Here is a 17,584-nt window from a genome sequence, read left to right as displayed (position 1 = left end):
TACTCTCAATCAGCCTTGAAATAAACATGACATGTTCCAATCAATCATTACATAATAAATGACAAAATATAAAACTTGATCTTCAGTGAAGCCCAGAGGTTTTCAAAATGTGATCAAGTCTACATGTTAGCCTACATGCTAGCCATCCATTCTGTTTTCATGATCGCCATGTGTGAAACACTGCAGTTTAGTTTTGATTTTGAAAAAACAGCAGGATAATAAAAACAGAAATCCATCACCTCACACTGCAAATGCACCAATTTCCACCATTTTTAGTCCAGTTTCTAATACAAATATCTTAGTAGACTTGAAATTAGACAAATCTAACTTTTCAGCAAGATGGAGGAGTTTCTTTTAAGCAAATGATTCCTTAATATTGGCAAAAATGTACAAGTTTTAACTGAAATAATCTGCCAGTGGATCTAGTACTTTTTTTAAAACCAATACTGAGGAATTATTAACTTTAAACAAACTCTTATTTGATGCTAAAAAGTTACTTGTTGATGTCACATTTCAAGTGAGCTAAGACATTTGCAGTGGAAACTAGACCAAAACAATTTGGTAAGATTTTGTGTTTTTACAGAACAGCAAACCAAGTCAACATCACTTTCTGTAGGCTTGTAATGTCATATTAAAGGTAATTTCTTGTTAGTCTTTTCTAATACTCAGATTTATGAACGTTTGAAGAAGTTTAGCTCATCATTAACTCTAATCCATCTCATCAAGATTAATGAAAGTAATCAATTTGAATCCCTACCTGTTGTAAAGGAAAATGATTATTTGTTGGCGCTTAATACAGTTAATCTACGACATGTGTAACAGTTATATACAATACTCTTATTTGGAACAGGTCTCGTCTGAGATGCGGTAAGCAGACAGAGCAGGGCCCTTTGCCTCCCCCACACTAGAGCAATAAATTTGCATTCCAATGGAAGTGGGGACTACGGAGGTGTCTGTGAAATCTCATCTTAGGACGTTTGGCGCCAGGGATCTTCCGTATCAGGCAGCGATGGGCACGAAGTGGTCCGCCTTTGCTTAGATAAAAAAAACAGACACCTTTGCTATAAATCAGGAAGTCACAACTTTCTTTGGGGGCCTGAGGGAGTTCTAATTGGTCGAAGAGCAGAACGCCTTCTTTGCATATATTAAATAGGGAAACGCCTCTTTGGTTAAAATTTCAGGGCAGCACCGGAGAGGGGCTGAGAGAGTTTTTTTTTTCATCTTTTCTCCACGAGGGCGCCTTTGTCTGTCTTATATGTTTTGTGTTCGTCTGTCTTCCCTTGTGTGTTTTTATTTTCATGAGAAAATGCATATCTCTGTATCTCTGCAGCTTTGTTGTCGATTGCTTTGTATGAGATTAAACTCTGTGATCTGTGACGTCATTCTGTTTCGCCGTACTTTTGCAGCCGTGATGACATCCGCTCGCGACCCGGCTAACAGGAGGAAAAGGAGAGCCATGCTTTTCTTTATAATATATGTTTAACGTTTTTTACTTAAATTACTGAGATTCTTTAATAATGGTAATTTCACCTCATATGTTATATAATGTGTCACTTAAAGATGTTCACACTTTTCAAACCTTGTCCATGCGTGTTACAACCAGCTGGAAAATGTAAGTGTGATAACATGATCCCAACCAGCGGACCACTAACAAACAAATAACGTGTCAAGTGGTAACTCTCACAAGCCTGTGTAACGTTCAGATATATGAAATGCCATCATTTTACATTCCTATTTCCATCCATCCATTTTCGAACACCCTTGTCCCTAGTGGGGTCGGGAGGTGCTGGTGCCTCCAGATAACGTTACGGGTGAGAGACGGGGTTCACCCTGGACAGGGGTGTTGCAGACAGACTGTCAACCTGACCAGGGTTTCAAACTCGCGAATGTAAAATGCCATCATTTTACATTCCTATTTCCTGTAATATAATCTGTCTATAAATAACCAATTTCATGTATAGCAGCCAGTGGACAGCTATCCAAAAGCAATTTTCTTGTGTTTATATGGGTTTTTATTTTGTAAATGTAGACAGACCACTAAAGTGGACTCTAGTGCATCACACAATACACTGAAACCACTAGTGGCCATTAACTGCAAGTGCAAGAAAATTCAGTTAATTTACATATGGCGGAAAGATGAAAATCACAGTCTGTGAATTCACTAAGATTAATGATTACATATTAATCTGCTAATTTAAAAAAAACATCTGTTTTATGTGGCTAAAAGTTAGTTTGGTGTAACGTGGAGCTAATGTGCTAACAAAGATCAAGTTAAGGACAAATATAAATACAAAAAAATAGAAAAAAAGCAAAGATTCTACATTGTGGAAAACAAAAAGACTATTGTAACTAAAATGTCCTTCGTAAAAGAAACTATGAATCTTATCATTTTATCGACAAAAAATTCATAAGGAACACTCTGTTATGGACCAAAGGACTCTTTGTCTTTTCTCTGTTTTATCTGCTCACATGCACACAGGGCCGTGCAGAAACATTAGGAGGGGCAGGGGCTCAAAGTTAAAAAGGAAAAGAACAAGATCTTAAAACATCGTACAACAACATAGCAACAACCCATATTTATCAAGAATCTAATATTTAATCAGATCATACTATATCATTGTCATCATCAAGTTACTAAGTCGGTGACCATGGGGTGAATATTGTAAAACTAGCATTAGATAGCTAGCTAGCTAGCTAGCTAGATAGATAGATAGATAGATAGATAGATAGATAGATAGATAGATAGACCATGATTAAGTAGGGCCCACACCCTCCTAAGACAGGCCCTGCTTATTCCACGCAATTTTTAAAAAAAAATCCTATTCTAATTCAAAATCACTTTATTAATCCCAAAGGAAAATTAAATGTTGGTGTAACTCATTAATTCTTCAAAGACTTATTCTAGATAGTGATGGCTGTTGGAAGGAAAGTGTTGTGATTTGAGTTTTTCTGTGTCTTTATTTTTGTGGAGTCTCTGTGTTGTCCTGTCCACCCTTTTATTATTGACACCTGTCTTCTGTTTCCCCTGATTGTCTCCCTGTGTATTTAATCCCACCTGTGATCCTTGTCGGCTCCTCGCTGTATCTGTCTGGTCTTCCGTCTGTTCTGCTGTCAGTTGTTGTCACCGGTTGCTACCAGATTGAGAGCTCTTAACCTTCTGCTCTATCTGTGCTGCTTGGATTTTCTTGCTGACATCTTCATTAAAATCATCACTTCTTTTTATTCACTCCAACCTGAGTCATCTGCCTAACCACCTCACATTGCAATTCATGACAGAAAGATCTTCTGCAGCAGGCTAAGTGAAGTTCTACAAATCCCAAGCATGGTTTTAAATACTCTATTAGTTGAAAATAATATAGTCCAGGTATGAAGTGTCTAGGTGTTGTGGTTTTGGAATTGGAGTAGTTCTAGTTTGGCCAAGATGGAAAAAAAGGGTAAAAATCGCAGTTTATTAAAGAAAATATATTCACAAACCCCAAACAAAACTGCATGGAAAAAGCAGGGCCGGACTTAGGAGGATGTGGGCCCCTGGTTTTAAATATTCCTCTAATAGAGCAGACAAATCCAGTCCAAGTTTGAAGTGTCTGGGTGTTGTAGGTTTGGCACTAGAGTAGATTAAAGATGCGGAAGATAGTGAAAAATTAGGTGGAATCGCCCCTAGCCATTTCCCGAATCGAAAACTGGAGTTGGAAACCAACCTCAGCTTCGTAATAATAAAATGCAATGTGTCTATATTTGTAAATATGATTATGATTAAGTCAGTGCTTCACCAGCTATGAACCTCACTGCATGTCACTGCTGTTAAATATGAAGAATAAAATGAACGACAAAATCACTACTCTAGAAAGAGTTAGATAAAATATTCCTGGTTGCATAGAAATAAGTTCAAATTGTTAATACTATTTGGATTATTGATGTCAGTCTGAGATTTGACTAATTAGAGATGTGATTACATATTAATCTGCTAAATATTAGCTAAAATTAGTTTGATGTAAAGTGGAGCTAATGTGCTAACAAAGATCAAGTTAAGGACAAACATAAATAGAAAAAAAAACCCTTAATGCTCCATTGTAAAAAGCAAAAAGACTCATGGAACCAAATGTCCTTCGTAAAAGAAACTATGAATCTTTTGATTTTATAGACAAGAAATTCATAAGGAACACTCTGTTATGGACAAAAGGACACTTTGTCTTTTCTCTGTTTTATCTGCTCACATGCACACAGGGCCGTGCAGAGACCTTTGGAGGGACAGGGGCTCAAAGTTAAAAAGGGGCACACTGAACAAGATCTTAAAACATTGTACAACAACATAGCAACAACCCATATTTGTCAAGAATCTAATATTTAATCAGATCATACTATATCATTGTCATCATGTGGGGACAATGCAAAGCAAATGTAGTTTATGTTTCCCTGATAGGTTTAATGTTGCTTTTTCTGCTACTGACAGTCCTGGAGGGCTGAGTTGATCTGAGGCTGAAGTTGTTAAACAGACCAGAGGAGAGAAGATCTCTGGTTATGAAGTTATGAAATAAGTAAATTTGCTGCTATTTTAATAAAGAAACCCTAATAATATCTGACTGTTTAACCTCTATAACAACTTGGCTGCAGACTGTTTTAAAGATCAAGAAAGCTCAGAGGGGTTAACTCTATGTCATTTTTCTATGTTAGCACCTCTGAGATCTAGAATTATAAGACTGAGAAATCAAGAAAAAGAAAACTCAGTAGCTGCTGGTAGGGGCCTCCAGACATTCAGGAGCCCAAAAAAATGGTTGGGACAGTTTTAGATTATATATTTAAAACTGTAGCAGTCGTCTTTTGAGAATGACAATGTTATTAAATTTTATTTAATCCATTCAGCAGAGGAAAAAAAACTAAAGAATAAATAGTGCATTTCGGATTTAATTAGGATGTTTACTTTGTAAAATGCAAAGAATCGTCTTGATTGCTGCTCTGACTGTCTGTGCTCCCCATCAATCCGTCCTCCCTTGTGGCAGTGCACATACAGATGTCACATCACCTGTTCTGACGTCTGCATAGAAACATCCCACCTGTGGAAATTCTGTCCGTTTTATATCGTCCAAGGTTACGGTAAGCTCTATTTCAATTATTTAAAATTGGCTTTCCTCAAGATGCTCTGTTACTTTATGTTTTAAGTTTACATGACAGGTGGTTGAAAACGCTTTAGTTTGTTACTGTAAACAAGAAAGCCCCATTGCTTGGCGTCAATCAAGTGAACAAAATACATTGTTTCCAAACATGATAGAAGTATAAAATCACACACATTAACATATTTAAAGGGGGCTATTTTGCCCTTTTCAAATATTTTGGGTTAAAAATACATACTTTATTTAACCTTGCTAAAAACGCCATGTTGATATTACGAGTGATTGAAGCTGTGATTATATAGAGTCGTCTTCTCTTTCTGTTTGTGTGTGTTTGTTTGTAATACCTTGTGGGGACCATTTTCCTGATACATACTACGTTGTGGGGACTGAAGCCTGGTCCCCACAAGGGGAAACGTTGTCTTTGGGTCAGGGGTCAGGTTTAGGACTTGTGAATTGAGTTTTGGTTAGGGACCAAACATGAATGTTTAAATCACCGACAATTATTAAACAATCATAATCAATACATATGAGAGATACTGTAGAAGCTCATTCAAGTCAGTAAAGAAATTTTCCACAAATGTTGGAGTTTTGTATAGAGTTACTGTCAAAGTTCGTTGGTGGCCTTTAACCTCAATTCCAAGATATTCAAAAGAGGTGAAGTGACCCAAAGAGATTTTACTACAATTTACGGTATCCTTAAATATTGAAGCCACGCCTCCTCCTTTTTTTATGTTTTCTATTCTCACTTAAGAAATTGTAGTTAGGAGGTGCAGATTCAATTAGTATGAGTGGTTCATTATTATCATTCAACCATGTTTCTGTCAGAAACATAACATCGATATTATGCTCAGTGATGAAATCATTAATTAATAGAGCTTTAGCACAGAGAGATTTTGTATTTAAAAGAGCTAGTTTAAGTGACTTGAAGGCCAAACGTTCTTCAGTCTGAGGTTCCTTTAGGCAGGGGACCAGTCTGAGGTTTGAATTAGGTCCCCTGTATTTTATATTTCTGTTTCTTGTACATTTTCTTGTAGTGATCCAGACAGGTAATGTCCTGTTTTGCAGTGCCGGGGGGCCAGACACATTCTGGAGTAAGACGGGTGTAAAGATAAAATCTGGACCCCGGCCTCAGACCTCAGAAACGCAGAGTGATGGATCCTCTGGGAAGTCAGAGGCAGGTGGCTTAAATGAAGTGAGGTCTGCTACGTGAGCGCTAAGGAGAGACGTGCCGAGGCGAACCTGTTGATTCATTCCATCTGTAAATTTAAGAAACTCCAGTCCAGAAGACATTTTGTCATAAGTATTTTGTGAATCCTGTGAATGAGTGGAGGAGCAGAGAGGGACGGGGGAAGGAAGAAGGGAACCAGTCACTCTGTCCTCAGTCGATGTATCAGCTTGTTTTGAAACTGGTTGTTCCTGATAAGCAGAGGGTTTCATCCTAGTCAGACATCCTTGAGCCTGTTCTTCTGAAGCGATGATCACATTGTTGTCATTGTTGATAAAATGAAAAAGGTTTGCAGTGAGTAGTTTTGTCCCATGTTTATTAAGATTGCATCAGCCATTTGTTTATCATGTCCAACCTGGAGTGTTTTTCGTCTCCCCATTGAGGTGATGGAATTGGACCACTGAGAAATAACGTAATTTTTAATTTTCCCATAGTGTTCAGAAGAATATTAAAGTCCTTTTTCAGAATCTCAGATTTCTGCTTTGCCAGACTGTCGGCTCCAACATGCACAACTAAATATCTCAATATCAGGCTGATCAGTGGTTAGAGAGAGAACTTTGCGTGGTAAATCAGATACAGTGTCACCAGGAAAAGAAATCACTCTCGTTTTCTTGGGATTGCACACATGACTGATTCCATTTACTGCCTCATCTCCAACAATAAGCACTTTTTGGATACCTTTCGTTTTCCTGGTAGCCGCTTTGTCCTTTGGAGCTTTGGGGAATGGATGTGTTGGTCTTGCCTCATTGTTGATATTTGAAGGCGAGGTTTCACTCAGAGGCTCAGGCAGGAGTACAGAAAATCTGTTTTTCAGTGGGATTCCCATGGAGTCAGAAAGTTTTGAGGCCTGGGCTGGTCGCTTTGTCCTTGGGAGCGGGGTCGGTGGAGCGGTTTTGGTTGCAGCTGCTTGTTTATTTTTCTTTGGTGGAGCAGGTGTTGAAGTTGAAGGTGGGTTTCGGCTCAGAGCCAGCCACGCTGATTTGTCCAGGTGAGGGATTCTCTCTGTTAGTCGTCTCATCGGATCTGCGGTGTGAGACTTTTGCTTCGGCTTGGCACCCAGAGCGTTCCAGGGTGAGCTGCTTGATGCGGGGCGTACGACCTCTCCGTTGATTTGAGGAAGAGTTGTCTCATTTCCACAGGTAGCGTTGATCTCAAAGTTCACCTTGAGCAGTTTAATCTTCATTTCTATAGACTGAAGTCATTGTATAATACTGCTAATGTCGCAGTAAAAAATATTTAAAAAATCAAATAATGTAAGTAAAAAGTTCACACACACTACATCTTTTATTCTGGACCAATAGTGCTTGAGCTTTTCTTCTCTGGTTTTAAGAACAGTACCCACGTACTCTGATACCCACCACATGACCTTCTTTACCTTGTGGATGAGTCGTTCGTAAGAGGTGGTCTCTAAAAGTGCCGCATACCATTCTATATAGGTAGGGATATTTTGTCCTTTCCAGTGTCTTAATATGACTCGCCTTGCCGTGGTGAGGGCTATTTTTAACCATTGTGCTTTTTTTACTTATTTTGACCTTATAATCTAAGAAGTTAAGAAGTCCCAATGTAGGTGTCAAGAGTAAGTTGGAGTTAAGGGTGCTGTTAATTTTTCCCATGACCTCCTGCCAATAAGAAATTAGGTTTGGACACATGGGGAACATATGAAGCATGTCTCCCGGACTTTGTTTACATCACCAACAAATATCACAGTTACATATTCTAGCTCTCAATAATTTAATTGGTGTCCAATATAATTGTTTCAGAATTTTGAACTGTATCAATTTGGAGCATGCATCCCTTATGGACTTTAACATTTGTTTGACTACTGCACCCCACTCTTCCTCTGAGAAACAATTGTTTAATTCTGATTCCCATACCTTTTTAAGTCACATTATTGTTGCAAGTGTTCTCAATCAGGTAAATAAATATGACTTACTGGTCTTGGGGAGTCTTTCAATTTATTAAACATAGTGGATTTTTGGTTGAGGAGTGTGGTTTGGCTGTTGGGGAACTTGTCGGGTGTGAAAGTGTGAAGGCGGCGTCCAGGATGAATAATGCGGTGGTTTTGGTTTTGGACTCTATTGACAAGGTGAACAGTGTAGTTGAGAGGGGGATTGTTTTGAGAAATACTCAAACTACTGTTTTCCCTTTAATGAACCCTGCAAAAAAAGATCATCCTGTCTAATTTGCCACATTTCAACAGCAATGATGTGTTTGCTGAAGGAATTGTCACGCCACAGTCAGATCGTGTCAGCAATAAAAACGCTCCTGTCGGGTTGCAAATCAGCAAAGTTGAAACACGTTGTTTCATTTAGAAGACAAGTGTTTATGATTCTCAAAAATGATATTGAGGAACTGAGCATAGTGATGAAATTTAAGGTTGACTGCTTTGATCACACTATTGTTGCGACAGCGGAAGTTATGAGGTGTTTTAGATGCAACCAGGAGGGCTATTCAGTTCGTAATTGCCCTGAAAAGGTTCAAAAAGAAACTGCTCAGGTTAACGAAAATCCAGAGCCAGGGACATTAGCGGATACTGTCAATGGAGCTTCAGTGGATGCAGCTGGGGAGGGAGCTCCGCTGGATGAAGCTGGGGAAGGAGCTCAAGAAATTAGTGTTGGATAAAGAACTTCAGTAGGAGAGCAAAAGCAGTCGAATGTTTCGGAACGTGACATTGAGGATGTCCCTTATGCTGAAGGGAGAAAAGAGAGTCACACAACTACACAAGAAGGATTACAAGAAGAAATGGATGTTGATGACTTAGTTCATAGTGGAGGAAATCTGATCAGGGATGATGAAAGTATCAAATGTTCTTACTTTAGTTGAAATTATTGAGTGTTTTGGTAGAATTTCTTCATCTAAAGTTAATTGGAGCCAGAGTACAACTTTGTTAGTTGGTAAGTGGACAAAAAAAGAGCCTAAATTACCTGATGAATTAAAGTGGTCGAAAAATGGTTATTTGGGTGTTTATTTGGGGGATCAAGTAGATCAAGTGGGAGGTCATAAAAAAATTGGGAAGGTTTTACTGAACTGATGGAAGGTAGGTTAAAGAAATGGCACTGGCTTTTACCATGATTGTCTTACAGAGGCCGTACACTAATTATTAATAATCTGGTTGCTTCAACTTTATGGCATCGTTTATATGTCCTAGAACCCCCGCCAGGTCTTTTGGTGAAATTACAGACTATTATTTTAAATTTCTTTTGGGACAGATTACATTGGGTCCCTCAGAGTGTTTTGTTTTTACCAAAGGAAGAGGGAGGGCAAGGTTTGATTCATTTAGAAAGTAGGAAAGCAGCTTTCAGATTACAGTTTTTAGAGTTTTTTGTATGGTGATCAAAATGTTTTGTGGAGACAGGTTACAGAATGTTTTTTTACAAAAGTTGGTAATTTAGGTTGTGGTAAAACCTTGTTTATTGTTGACCACTCAAAATATAGTTTAAAGTGTTTGTCACCTTTTTATGTTAGTGTGTTAAAATCTTGGAACCTCGTGGAAAAGAAGAGACTTGGAGCATCTCTTTAAATTGGTTATTATTGGAACCTGTCCTCAAGGGATCTCGTTTTGGTTCAGCTTGGGACAATATGGCTATGATTTCTGAACTGTTGATGAAAAGAGGCGTAGTTACGCTGAAATATCTGCTCGTACTTGTTGGATCTGAAATGGATGGTGGTGTTTCCTTGGCAAAAATATCGGAGATTCTCTCTTTGCGAACTGTAGGCATGATGCTGCAAAGTTTAAGCAAATGTTATCAGAAGATGAAAAAAGACTCATAAAGGGATGGTTTGATGGACTTCTAACACCTGATAAAGCAGATCTTTTCTTTAAGCTGTGTTTTAAGCCACAGTTGAAAAACTTTGAATGTCCTGGATTTTTTGTAGAGAAAGAGAAAAATGAATGGACACTTTTGGATTCTGTGAAAGGAAAGATAATATATATGAAATGTGTTAAGGCTTTGAACAAAGTAAAGTTAAAAGATAAAAGAGATAATCCTTGGAGAGATTTCTTTAAAGTTGGTTTTGAGGTCAAACCTGTATGAGGGTTGCTTTATAAGCCACCATTGACTAAAAATGTTGGTGATTTACAATGGAGAATTTTGCATGGTGCTATTGCGGTTAATGCTTTTGTTTCTACTAATAATCCTGCTGTTTCAGATAAATGTCCCTTTTGTTTATTAAGAGAAACTATCTATCATTGTTTTGTACAATGTTTCAGAATAATGGATTTATTTACATTACTAAGAGATATTTGGAAATCATTTGGAGAAAATTTCACAGAACAGTTTTTTATTTTGGATTTTTTTTATATGGCAAAAGAAAGAAGAAAATTGGACGGTTGTTAATTTTTTTTCTTGGTCAAGCAAAGCTTCCAATTTATTTGAGTAGAAAATTTTAAATTAATAATGAACAGAATACTGATTGTGTAAAGGTCTTTAAGAGTTTGGTTAGAGCAAGAGTTATGTTAGAATATAAATATTATCTAAGAATGGATGAACTAAATATTTTTCAGAATATTTGGGATTATGAAGGTGTTTTATTTACTTTGAATAATTGTGAACTTTCATTTATAAATGTGTTAATTTGAAGTTGTGTTAAATGTTCCTGTGGATCACCACTGAGTGAATAAATGTATTTTTAAAACTCTAAAATCTCTCTCTCTTTCTCTCTCTCTATTTGTGAGGAAATTTTTGGCACTAGTTGCCTTTATTTGACAGCAATCCGACAGGAAGTGGCAGGAAGAGGGAAGTGGGGGAGTGAGGAATGGGCCAAAATAACCGAGGACAGGAGTCGGTCTCTAGACCACCTCGGTCTACAGTCTCTGTATGCAGGGCGCCGCCCTAAGCACTGTGCCACACAATGCGCCGCGCAATGCCCCTATTCCGGCAGCTCTTGCTGGAATTTTTTGTTTCTCTTTGGTAAATTATTTACATTTTTCTACAATTTTTACATAATGAACATATTTAATAGTTTTACCTGTTTTTAAATATTTTCTTAAAACTTCTTTCATTCCAGATTTTGACTTTTAAAATGATTTTAATTATTTAACTTTTTATTTCTTGTATCTTTATCAAAAATGTGATGATTATTTTTAAATTATTAGGATTTTATTATTTGTTAAATGTATTTTGTGACTTCTGTTTCATTATTTTTGTGCACAGCTCTTTGGTCCTGTTGGAGTTTAAAGTTCTCTAGAAATAAATCAGGAAGAGTAACTCCAGAGCTGCAGAGTTTAGATGCTGGATGTTCATTTCTGATGTAAAATAAAGACAAAAACTGAATAAATAATTTACTTCTGGTGTTCCTCCTCATGTGATTTAAAACTCGTCACGTTTTTAGACTCAATTCAGGGAAAATATCAACTGAACAAACTGAACCATGAATGTAAAGACAATCAGCCAGGAAATGTTTCTTTTTCATGCATTTATTGATTTATTTTTCATTTCTGATGCAGAGAAAGCTCCATTAGGGAGGTCAAGATCAGGTGAGAAAAACAAAACTATGAATTTATTCTAATTCTACAATGATGTGGATCAAACTGATGAAGATACAATTATAAAATTATATGTGAAAGGAAATTTGATGAGAATTTTATTTCATAATTGTTTCTGTTTTATTTACGCCCAGTAATTCTTTTAATCCAGTCCTTGTATTCACACACATCCAAGATTGTAGCAGGTCTCTGACATGCGTAGTATGCTCCACCAAAAGAAATCACACCATAAATCATGTCGCTGAGCATCGCTGCTCCACCATCATCGCCCTGTAGAAAAATTTATATCAATATATTTATTTATGTTGTAAAACAGAAAAGTCTTCTAATCGCTGCAGAGAGATATTCAAGAAACCAACTTACATAACAGATATCCTTGTTCGGTGCTTTAACACGGAATATAGTACCAGTTAACGGCACGAAGAGGGAAACATCAACAACTTCCATTTCGACACATTGAAGATGTGGTGGAATAGCAGCACCGGGGGGCACTGTAGAGAAACATGAGAATCATAAAATGTTCTTAACTCAACCTTCTCTGTAGAGACAGAAACAAAGATTTTATTCTGATAACTTCGATATTTCTCTCACATCGTTGATTGTTGGGGCCGGTTGTTGTTGCTCCCTCTCCTGCCAGCTGAACAACACTGCCTCTAAAACACAAAAAGTATAAAATGTAAAAATACAAGATAACAATGTAGAAAATTAATTATTATGAAGAACAATGAAAGTACAGAAAATAAATCCATGAAGGACTTCATCCACTGACACAGGAGTGTCCACCTCCAGTCCTCAGTGTGTCCTGCGTCCTTTACATGTGTCTCTGGTCCAACACACCTGAGCTAAACAGGTTCTGGTTCTGCTGGTGGCCTGATTACCTGACTCAGGTGTGCTGAAGCAGAGGCAGCAGGACTGGAGGAGTGGAGACAGAAAACCTGAAGTCATGTTTTTGACCAGAGAAAAACTTACCTTCTAAGACGATACCTGCGGTCTGGTAGCCGAGGAAGTGGGACATCTGTTACTGGTGTCTCAAGCTTCAGCAACATGATGTCATGCTGCTGGAAATTACGACTATAAATCACAGGAGCTTGTCGGATCATCTGTCGCTGCTCCCCAGCAGTCCGTGGATGAACTTTCAGCACTGCTACGTTAGTCCTGCATAAAATATTAGATTATAATAAACAGACAGAAAACCTGATCATCTGCAGATAAAACTGTCTTCATGTTTCTTTCCTACCATCCTGACTCCGACTTCCAGCAGTGAGCTGCAGTCAGGATCCAGTGAGGGCGGATCAGAGATCCTCCACAGCGGGTGATATGAGTACCATTGCTGCTCTCAAGCCGAACATGATAAAGATGCTTAGTGTCATCACAGTTTTGACCTCCAATGATTCTCTTCTGCAGAGAAACATCTGAGTTCACTGAAACTCCTGAAGAAGAAAAAGGAGGACTTTACTCAGAAATCAGGAGCAAACATGGCAACAAGAACAGAAAAAGAATAAACATTTAAAGATTAAAAAGAATCAGCTTATATGCAAAGAAGTTTCAGCCTGAAACAGAATCAGAGGGAAGTTTGAGAGTCACAGAGAGCAGCAGCCTCCCTGGAACCAGTGGAAGTGTCTCCAGTGTCTCCAGTGTTTCCAACTCACCCAGCCCCAGCAGCAGCAGAACCTTCAGCAGAGCCATTGCTTGTCCAGCTTCCTCTGAATGTCTGCAGTCCTGCAGCAGCTTTTAAACTCTGTTCACAACTTCCTTTTGGAAAGAAAGCCACCAATCACAGGACAGACAGTGATCTGTGCTGTCATCTGCATACAGAGAAACTTTAACATCTCATTGTTCTAAAGAAACTTGAAAAAAGTTCTTGTTGCATTGACAGATTATTTCACTAATAATGAAACATTTTCCCCTCTTATAACTTAAATTATCGACCAATGAAACAAGAACTCTTTCACCTATATTAAGAAATTGACTCAAAACAAGCAGCTCCTATATTTTCATGCAAAGTTACGTGTAAATTAGTTTTGCTTTATCTCAAGTTAACTGAGAGATTTGAACTAGAATATAGACTAAAAATAATTGGTAAATTTTCTGTTTTTGCAGTGTACAAGTTTGCAGTGAGTTTTTCACAAGAGAAAACTTGATTGTAAACTTGATAAAATAAAACTGATTATCTGAAGAAAGAACGACTCATCTTTGTTTTCAGGTTGATAGTTTTTTAAAGAAAAAACTGTTTGGTTTCCAATCTACAAAAATGCACATCTGCCTTTGTTTATTGATGAGCTGTGAAAAAGAGAAAAGAGTTTGCTTCTTTGATTTTGAAAAAGAACAATATTACAGTGCTGCATAGTGAAGAGCATTTGCATTTGTTGTAAATGCAAAATTACAACAAAAAAGTAAAACTCACAGAAATTAACCCAATTAAATGAATTGTTAGCAAAAGACTCAAATCATTACACAACATTTAAAATATTAAACAAAAGCAAATATTACTCTCAATCAGTCTAGAAATAAACATGACATGTTCTAATCAATCATTACAAAATAAACGACAAAATACAAAACTTAATCTTCAGTGAAGCCCAGAGGTTTTCAAAGTGTGGGAGAGCTAGCCTTCTTACTAGCATGGAGACTAGCCTCCATGCTAGTCTCTATGCTAGCCTCCATGCTAGTGTCACTAGCATCGACACTAGCTAGTGACATGGCTAGACACTATGCTAACCATGGAAGCTAGCATAGTGTCTGTAGACACTAGCCGCCATGCTAGTGTCTATGCTAGCCTCCATGCTAGTGTCTATGCTGGCCATGCATTAATTTTCTAAAGTGGTCACTAGTGCATCATACAATACACTGCCAACTACTGGCCATCTACTGTAAGTGCCAAAAAATATTGTTAAATCCAATATGGCCAACAGATGAAAAATGATGCCGACCCAGTCAGGAATATCCAGTCCCTCCTTCTACTATAGAAACTCTTGCAGGTAAAAATATATATTGTGACATGAAGCAACCCCTAAAGATTAATACTGATGTAGCTTAAAAATAACAGCTTTGTATTTGAAGAAATTACAAATGATCACCTGTCCACTAAAGTGGATGTCGTGCACCAGTGGAGATTTTTTGACAGGTATTTACTGACATCATTACTCTGACAATAGATGTACAATATTTTGGCTATAAAATCATTCTTATACACTGCTCAAAAAAATAAAGGGAACACTCAAATAACACATCCTAGATCTGAATGAAAGAAATATTCTCATTGAATACTTTGTTCTGTACAAAGTTGAATGTGCCGACAACAAAATCACACAAAAATCATCAATGGAAATCAAATTTATTAACCAATGGAGGCCTGGATTTGGAGCCACACACAAAATTAAAGTGAAATAACACTACACGCTGATCCAACTTTAATGTAATGTCCTTAAAACAAGTCAAAATGAGGCTCAGTATTGTGTGTGGCCTCCACGTGCCTGTATGACCTCCCTACAATGCCCGGGCATGCTCCTGATGAGGTGGCGGATGGTCTCCTGAGGGATCTCCTCCCAGACCTGGACTAAAGCATCCGCCAACTCCTGGACAGTCTGTGGTGCAACGTGACGGTGGTGGATGGAGCGAGACATGATGTCCCAGATGTGCTCAATCGGATTCAGGTCTGGGGAACGGGCTGGCCAGTCCATAGCTTCAATGCCTTCATCTTGCAGGAACTGCTGACACACTCCAGCCACATGAGGTCTAGCATTGTCCTGCATTAGGAGGAACCCAGGGCCAACCGCACCAGCATATGGTCTCACAAGGGGTCTGAGGATCTCATCTCGGTACCTAATGGCAGTCAGGCTACCTCTGGTGAGCACATGGAGGGCTGTGCGGCCCTCCAAAGAAATGCCACCCCACACCATTACTGACCCACTGCCAAACCAGTCATGCTGAAGGATGTTGCAGGCAGCAGAGCGCTCTCCACGGCGTCTCCAGACTCTGTCACATGTGCTCAGTGTGAACCTGCTTTCATCTGTGAAGAGCACAAGGCGCCAGTGGCGAATTTGCCAATCCTGGTGTTCTCTGGCAAATGCCAAGCGTCCTGCACGGTGTTGGGCTGTGAGCACAACCCCCATCTGTGGACGTCGGGCCCTCATACCATCCTCATGGAGTCGGTTTCTAACCGTTTGTGCAGACACATGCACATTTGTGGCCTGCTGGAGGTCATTTTGCAGGGCTCTGGCAGTGCTCCTCCTGTTCCTTCTTGCACAAAGGCGGAGGTAGCGGTCCTGCTGCTGGGTTGTTGCCCTCCTACGGCCTCCTCCACGTCTCCTGGTGTACTGGCCTGTCTCCTGGTAGCGCCTCCAGCCTCTGGACACTACGCTGACAGACACAGCAAACCTTCTTGCCACAGCTCGCATTGATGTGCCACCCTGGATGAGCTGCACTATCTGAGCCACTTGTGTGGGTTGTGGAGTCCGTCTCATGCTACCACGAGTGTGAAAGCGCCACCAACATTCAAAACTGACCAAAACATCAGCCAGACAGCATAGGTACTGAGAAGTGGTCTGTGGTCCAAACTGCAGAACCACTCCTTTATTGAGTGTGTCTTGCTAATTGCCAATAATTTCCACCTGTTGTCTATTCCATCTGCACAACAGCAGGTGAAATTGATTGTCAATCAGTGTTGCTTCCTAAGTGCACAGTTTGATTTCACAGAAGTTTGATTTACTTGGAGTTATATTGTGTTGTTTAAGTGTTCCCTTTATTTTTTTGAGCAGTGTATTTTACTTCTTAACTTGAAGATTTAAGGGAAAAAGTTCCATTGTTGCAGCTTTATTTTGTAACATAGATAGGGTTAGGGGATTTTATAGACAAGAAATGTTACAAGAAACTCATAAGGAACACTCTGTTATGGACAAAAGGACTCTGTCTTTTCTGTCTTATCTGCTCATATGCACACCGCTGCGCAATGACACAGGTCCATGCAGAGACCTTTGTTTCAGTAACAAGTATTCTAACATGTTAGTATTTACAATCCAATAATCAGATTATAGTTATGTAGCCAGGTCACTGTGGGTTACTATATTTATCATTTTTATTTAGTAAAAACATTTATTGTTGCTTTCCTCTTTTTCTTTGAGGAGTTACTATTGTAGAATCTCTAGGTGTCTAAACTCATAGAATATATAAATAAAGATTTTCACAAGACTCGGAACTCCTTCTGCTCATAGTCGAACGAGAAGAGATTTTAATGCACATCTGCAGATACACGACATCACATACACATCGTTACAGTAATCCAAAATCTCTTGACTTCTACTTCTGATATCAGTTTTTTATAGAGTCCCAGCTCTACTGGTGTGTATTGGGAAGCCTCAACCAATGGCGTTGCTCTCCTCCATTCACGTAGCTCTTCTGGCTCCGTCTTACACTGGATGTGTATTGGAAGTTCCGAGAATTAGGAGTTGACCTCCTGGAATAATTAAAGAGCCTTGACCTCACATCTGCTCCATTTCAAAGTTTCTATTAGTCAAATTGTATATTCCTTATCTGTCCAAACAAAGTTTCTTGCCCACGTCTCAAGCCTTGGCCCAGTTCCTTTACTGACGAGCAGGGGAATTGTCTGGCGCCAGAACTTTCTTGCACAACAGCTTAAACTAACAACGTTCCTCTATTTAATGATTGTTATTCCATATCTGTCATGTTCCATGTTTTTCTGTGTGTTTATTTTGAGTTTCCTGTGTCTCTGTGTTGTCCTGTTCTCCCCTCGATTACTCCCAGGTGTTT

At 38.7% G+C, this 17,584-nt stretch overlaps 1 protein-coding gene across 1 annotated transcript; it reads right to left on the bottom strand.

Moving 5' to 3' along the window:
• Positions 1-11,733: 11,733 nt before the first annotated feature.
• On the bottom strand, positions 11,734-13,761 carry LOC116718765 (putative trypsin-6). The gene is made up of 6 exons (XM_032560991.1): positions 13,468-13,761; positions 13,056-13,248; positions 12,788-12,973; positions 12,410-12,471; positions 12,182-12,309; positions 11,734-12,088 (listed from the first exon to the last, which is right to left on the bottom strand). The coding sequence occupies exons 1-6, from the start codon at positions 13,502-13,504 to the stop codon at positions 11,939-11,941; spliced, it is 756 nt and encodes a 251-aa protein (XP_032416882.1). The 5' UTR covers positions 13,505-13,761; the 3' UTR covers positions 11,734-11,938.
• Between the last annotated feature and the right edge of the window lie 3,823 nt (positions 13,762-17,584).

The sequence above is a fragment of the Xiphophorus hellerii genome, chromosome 4 (genome assembly GCF_003331165.1).
Source record: "Xiphophorus hellerii strain 12219 chromosome 4, Xiphophorus_hellerii-4.1, whole genome shotgun sequence".
NCBI classification, from domain to species: domain Eukaryota; kingdom Metazoa; phylum Chordata; class Actinopteri; order Cyprinodontiformes; family Poeciliidae; genus Xiphophorus; species Xiphophorus hellerii.
The sequence above is the reverse complement of the archived record's forward strand: the minus strand, read 5'-3'. Positions and strand labels throughout refer to the sequence as shown.

What these genes read in the sequence shown, in the direction of transcription:
- LOC116718765 (XM_032560991.1), bottom strand. Translation starts at nt 13,504, where the DNA reads ATGGCTCTGCTGAAGGTTCTGCTGCTGCTGGGGCTGG. An exon ending in CGGCCCCAACAATCAACGAT is followed by an intron (nt 12,310 to 12,409) that starts GTGAGAGAAATA and finishes GTTTCTCTACAG; the next exon opens with TGCCCCCCGGTGCTGCTATT. An exon ending in CGAACAAGGATATCTGTTAT is followed by an intron (nt 12,089 to 12,181) that starts GTAAGTTGGTTT and finishes ATTTTTCTACAG; the next exon opens with GGCGATGATGGTGGAGCAGC.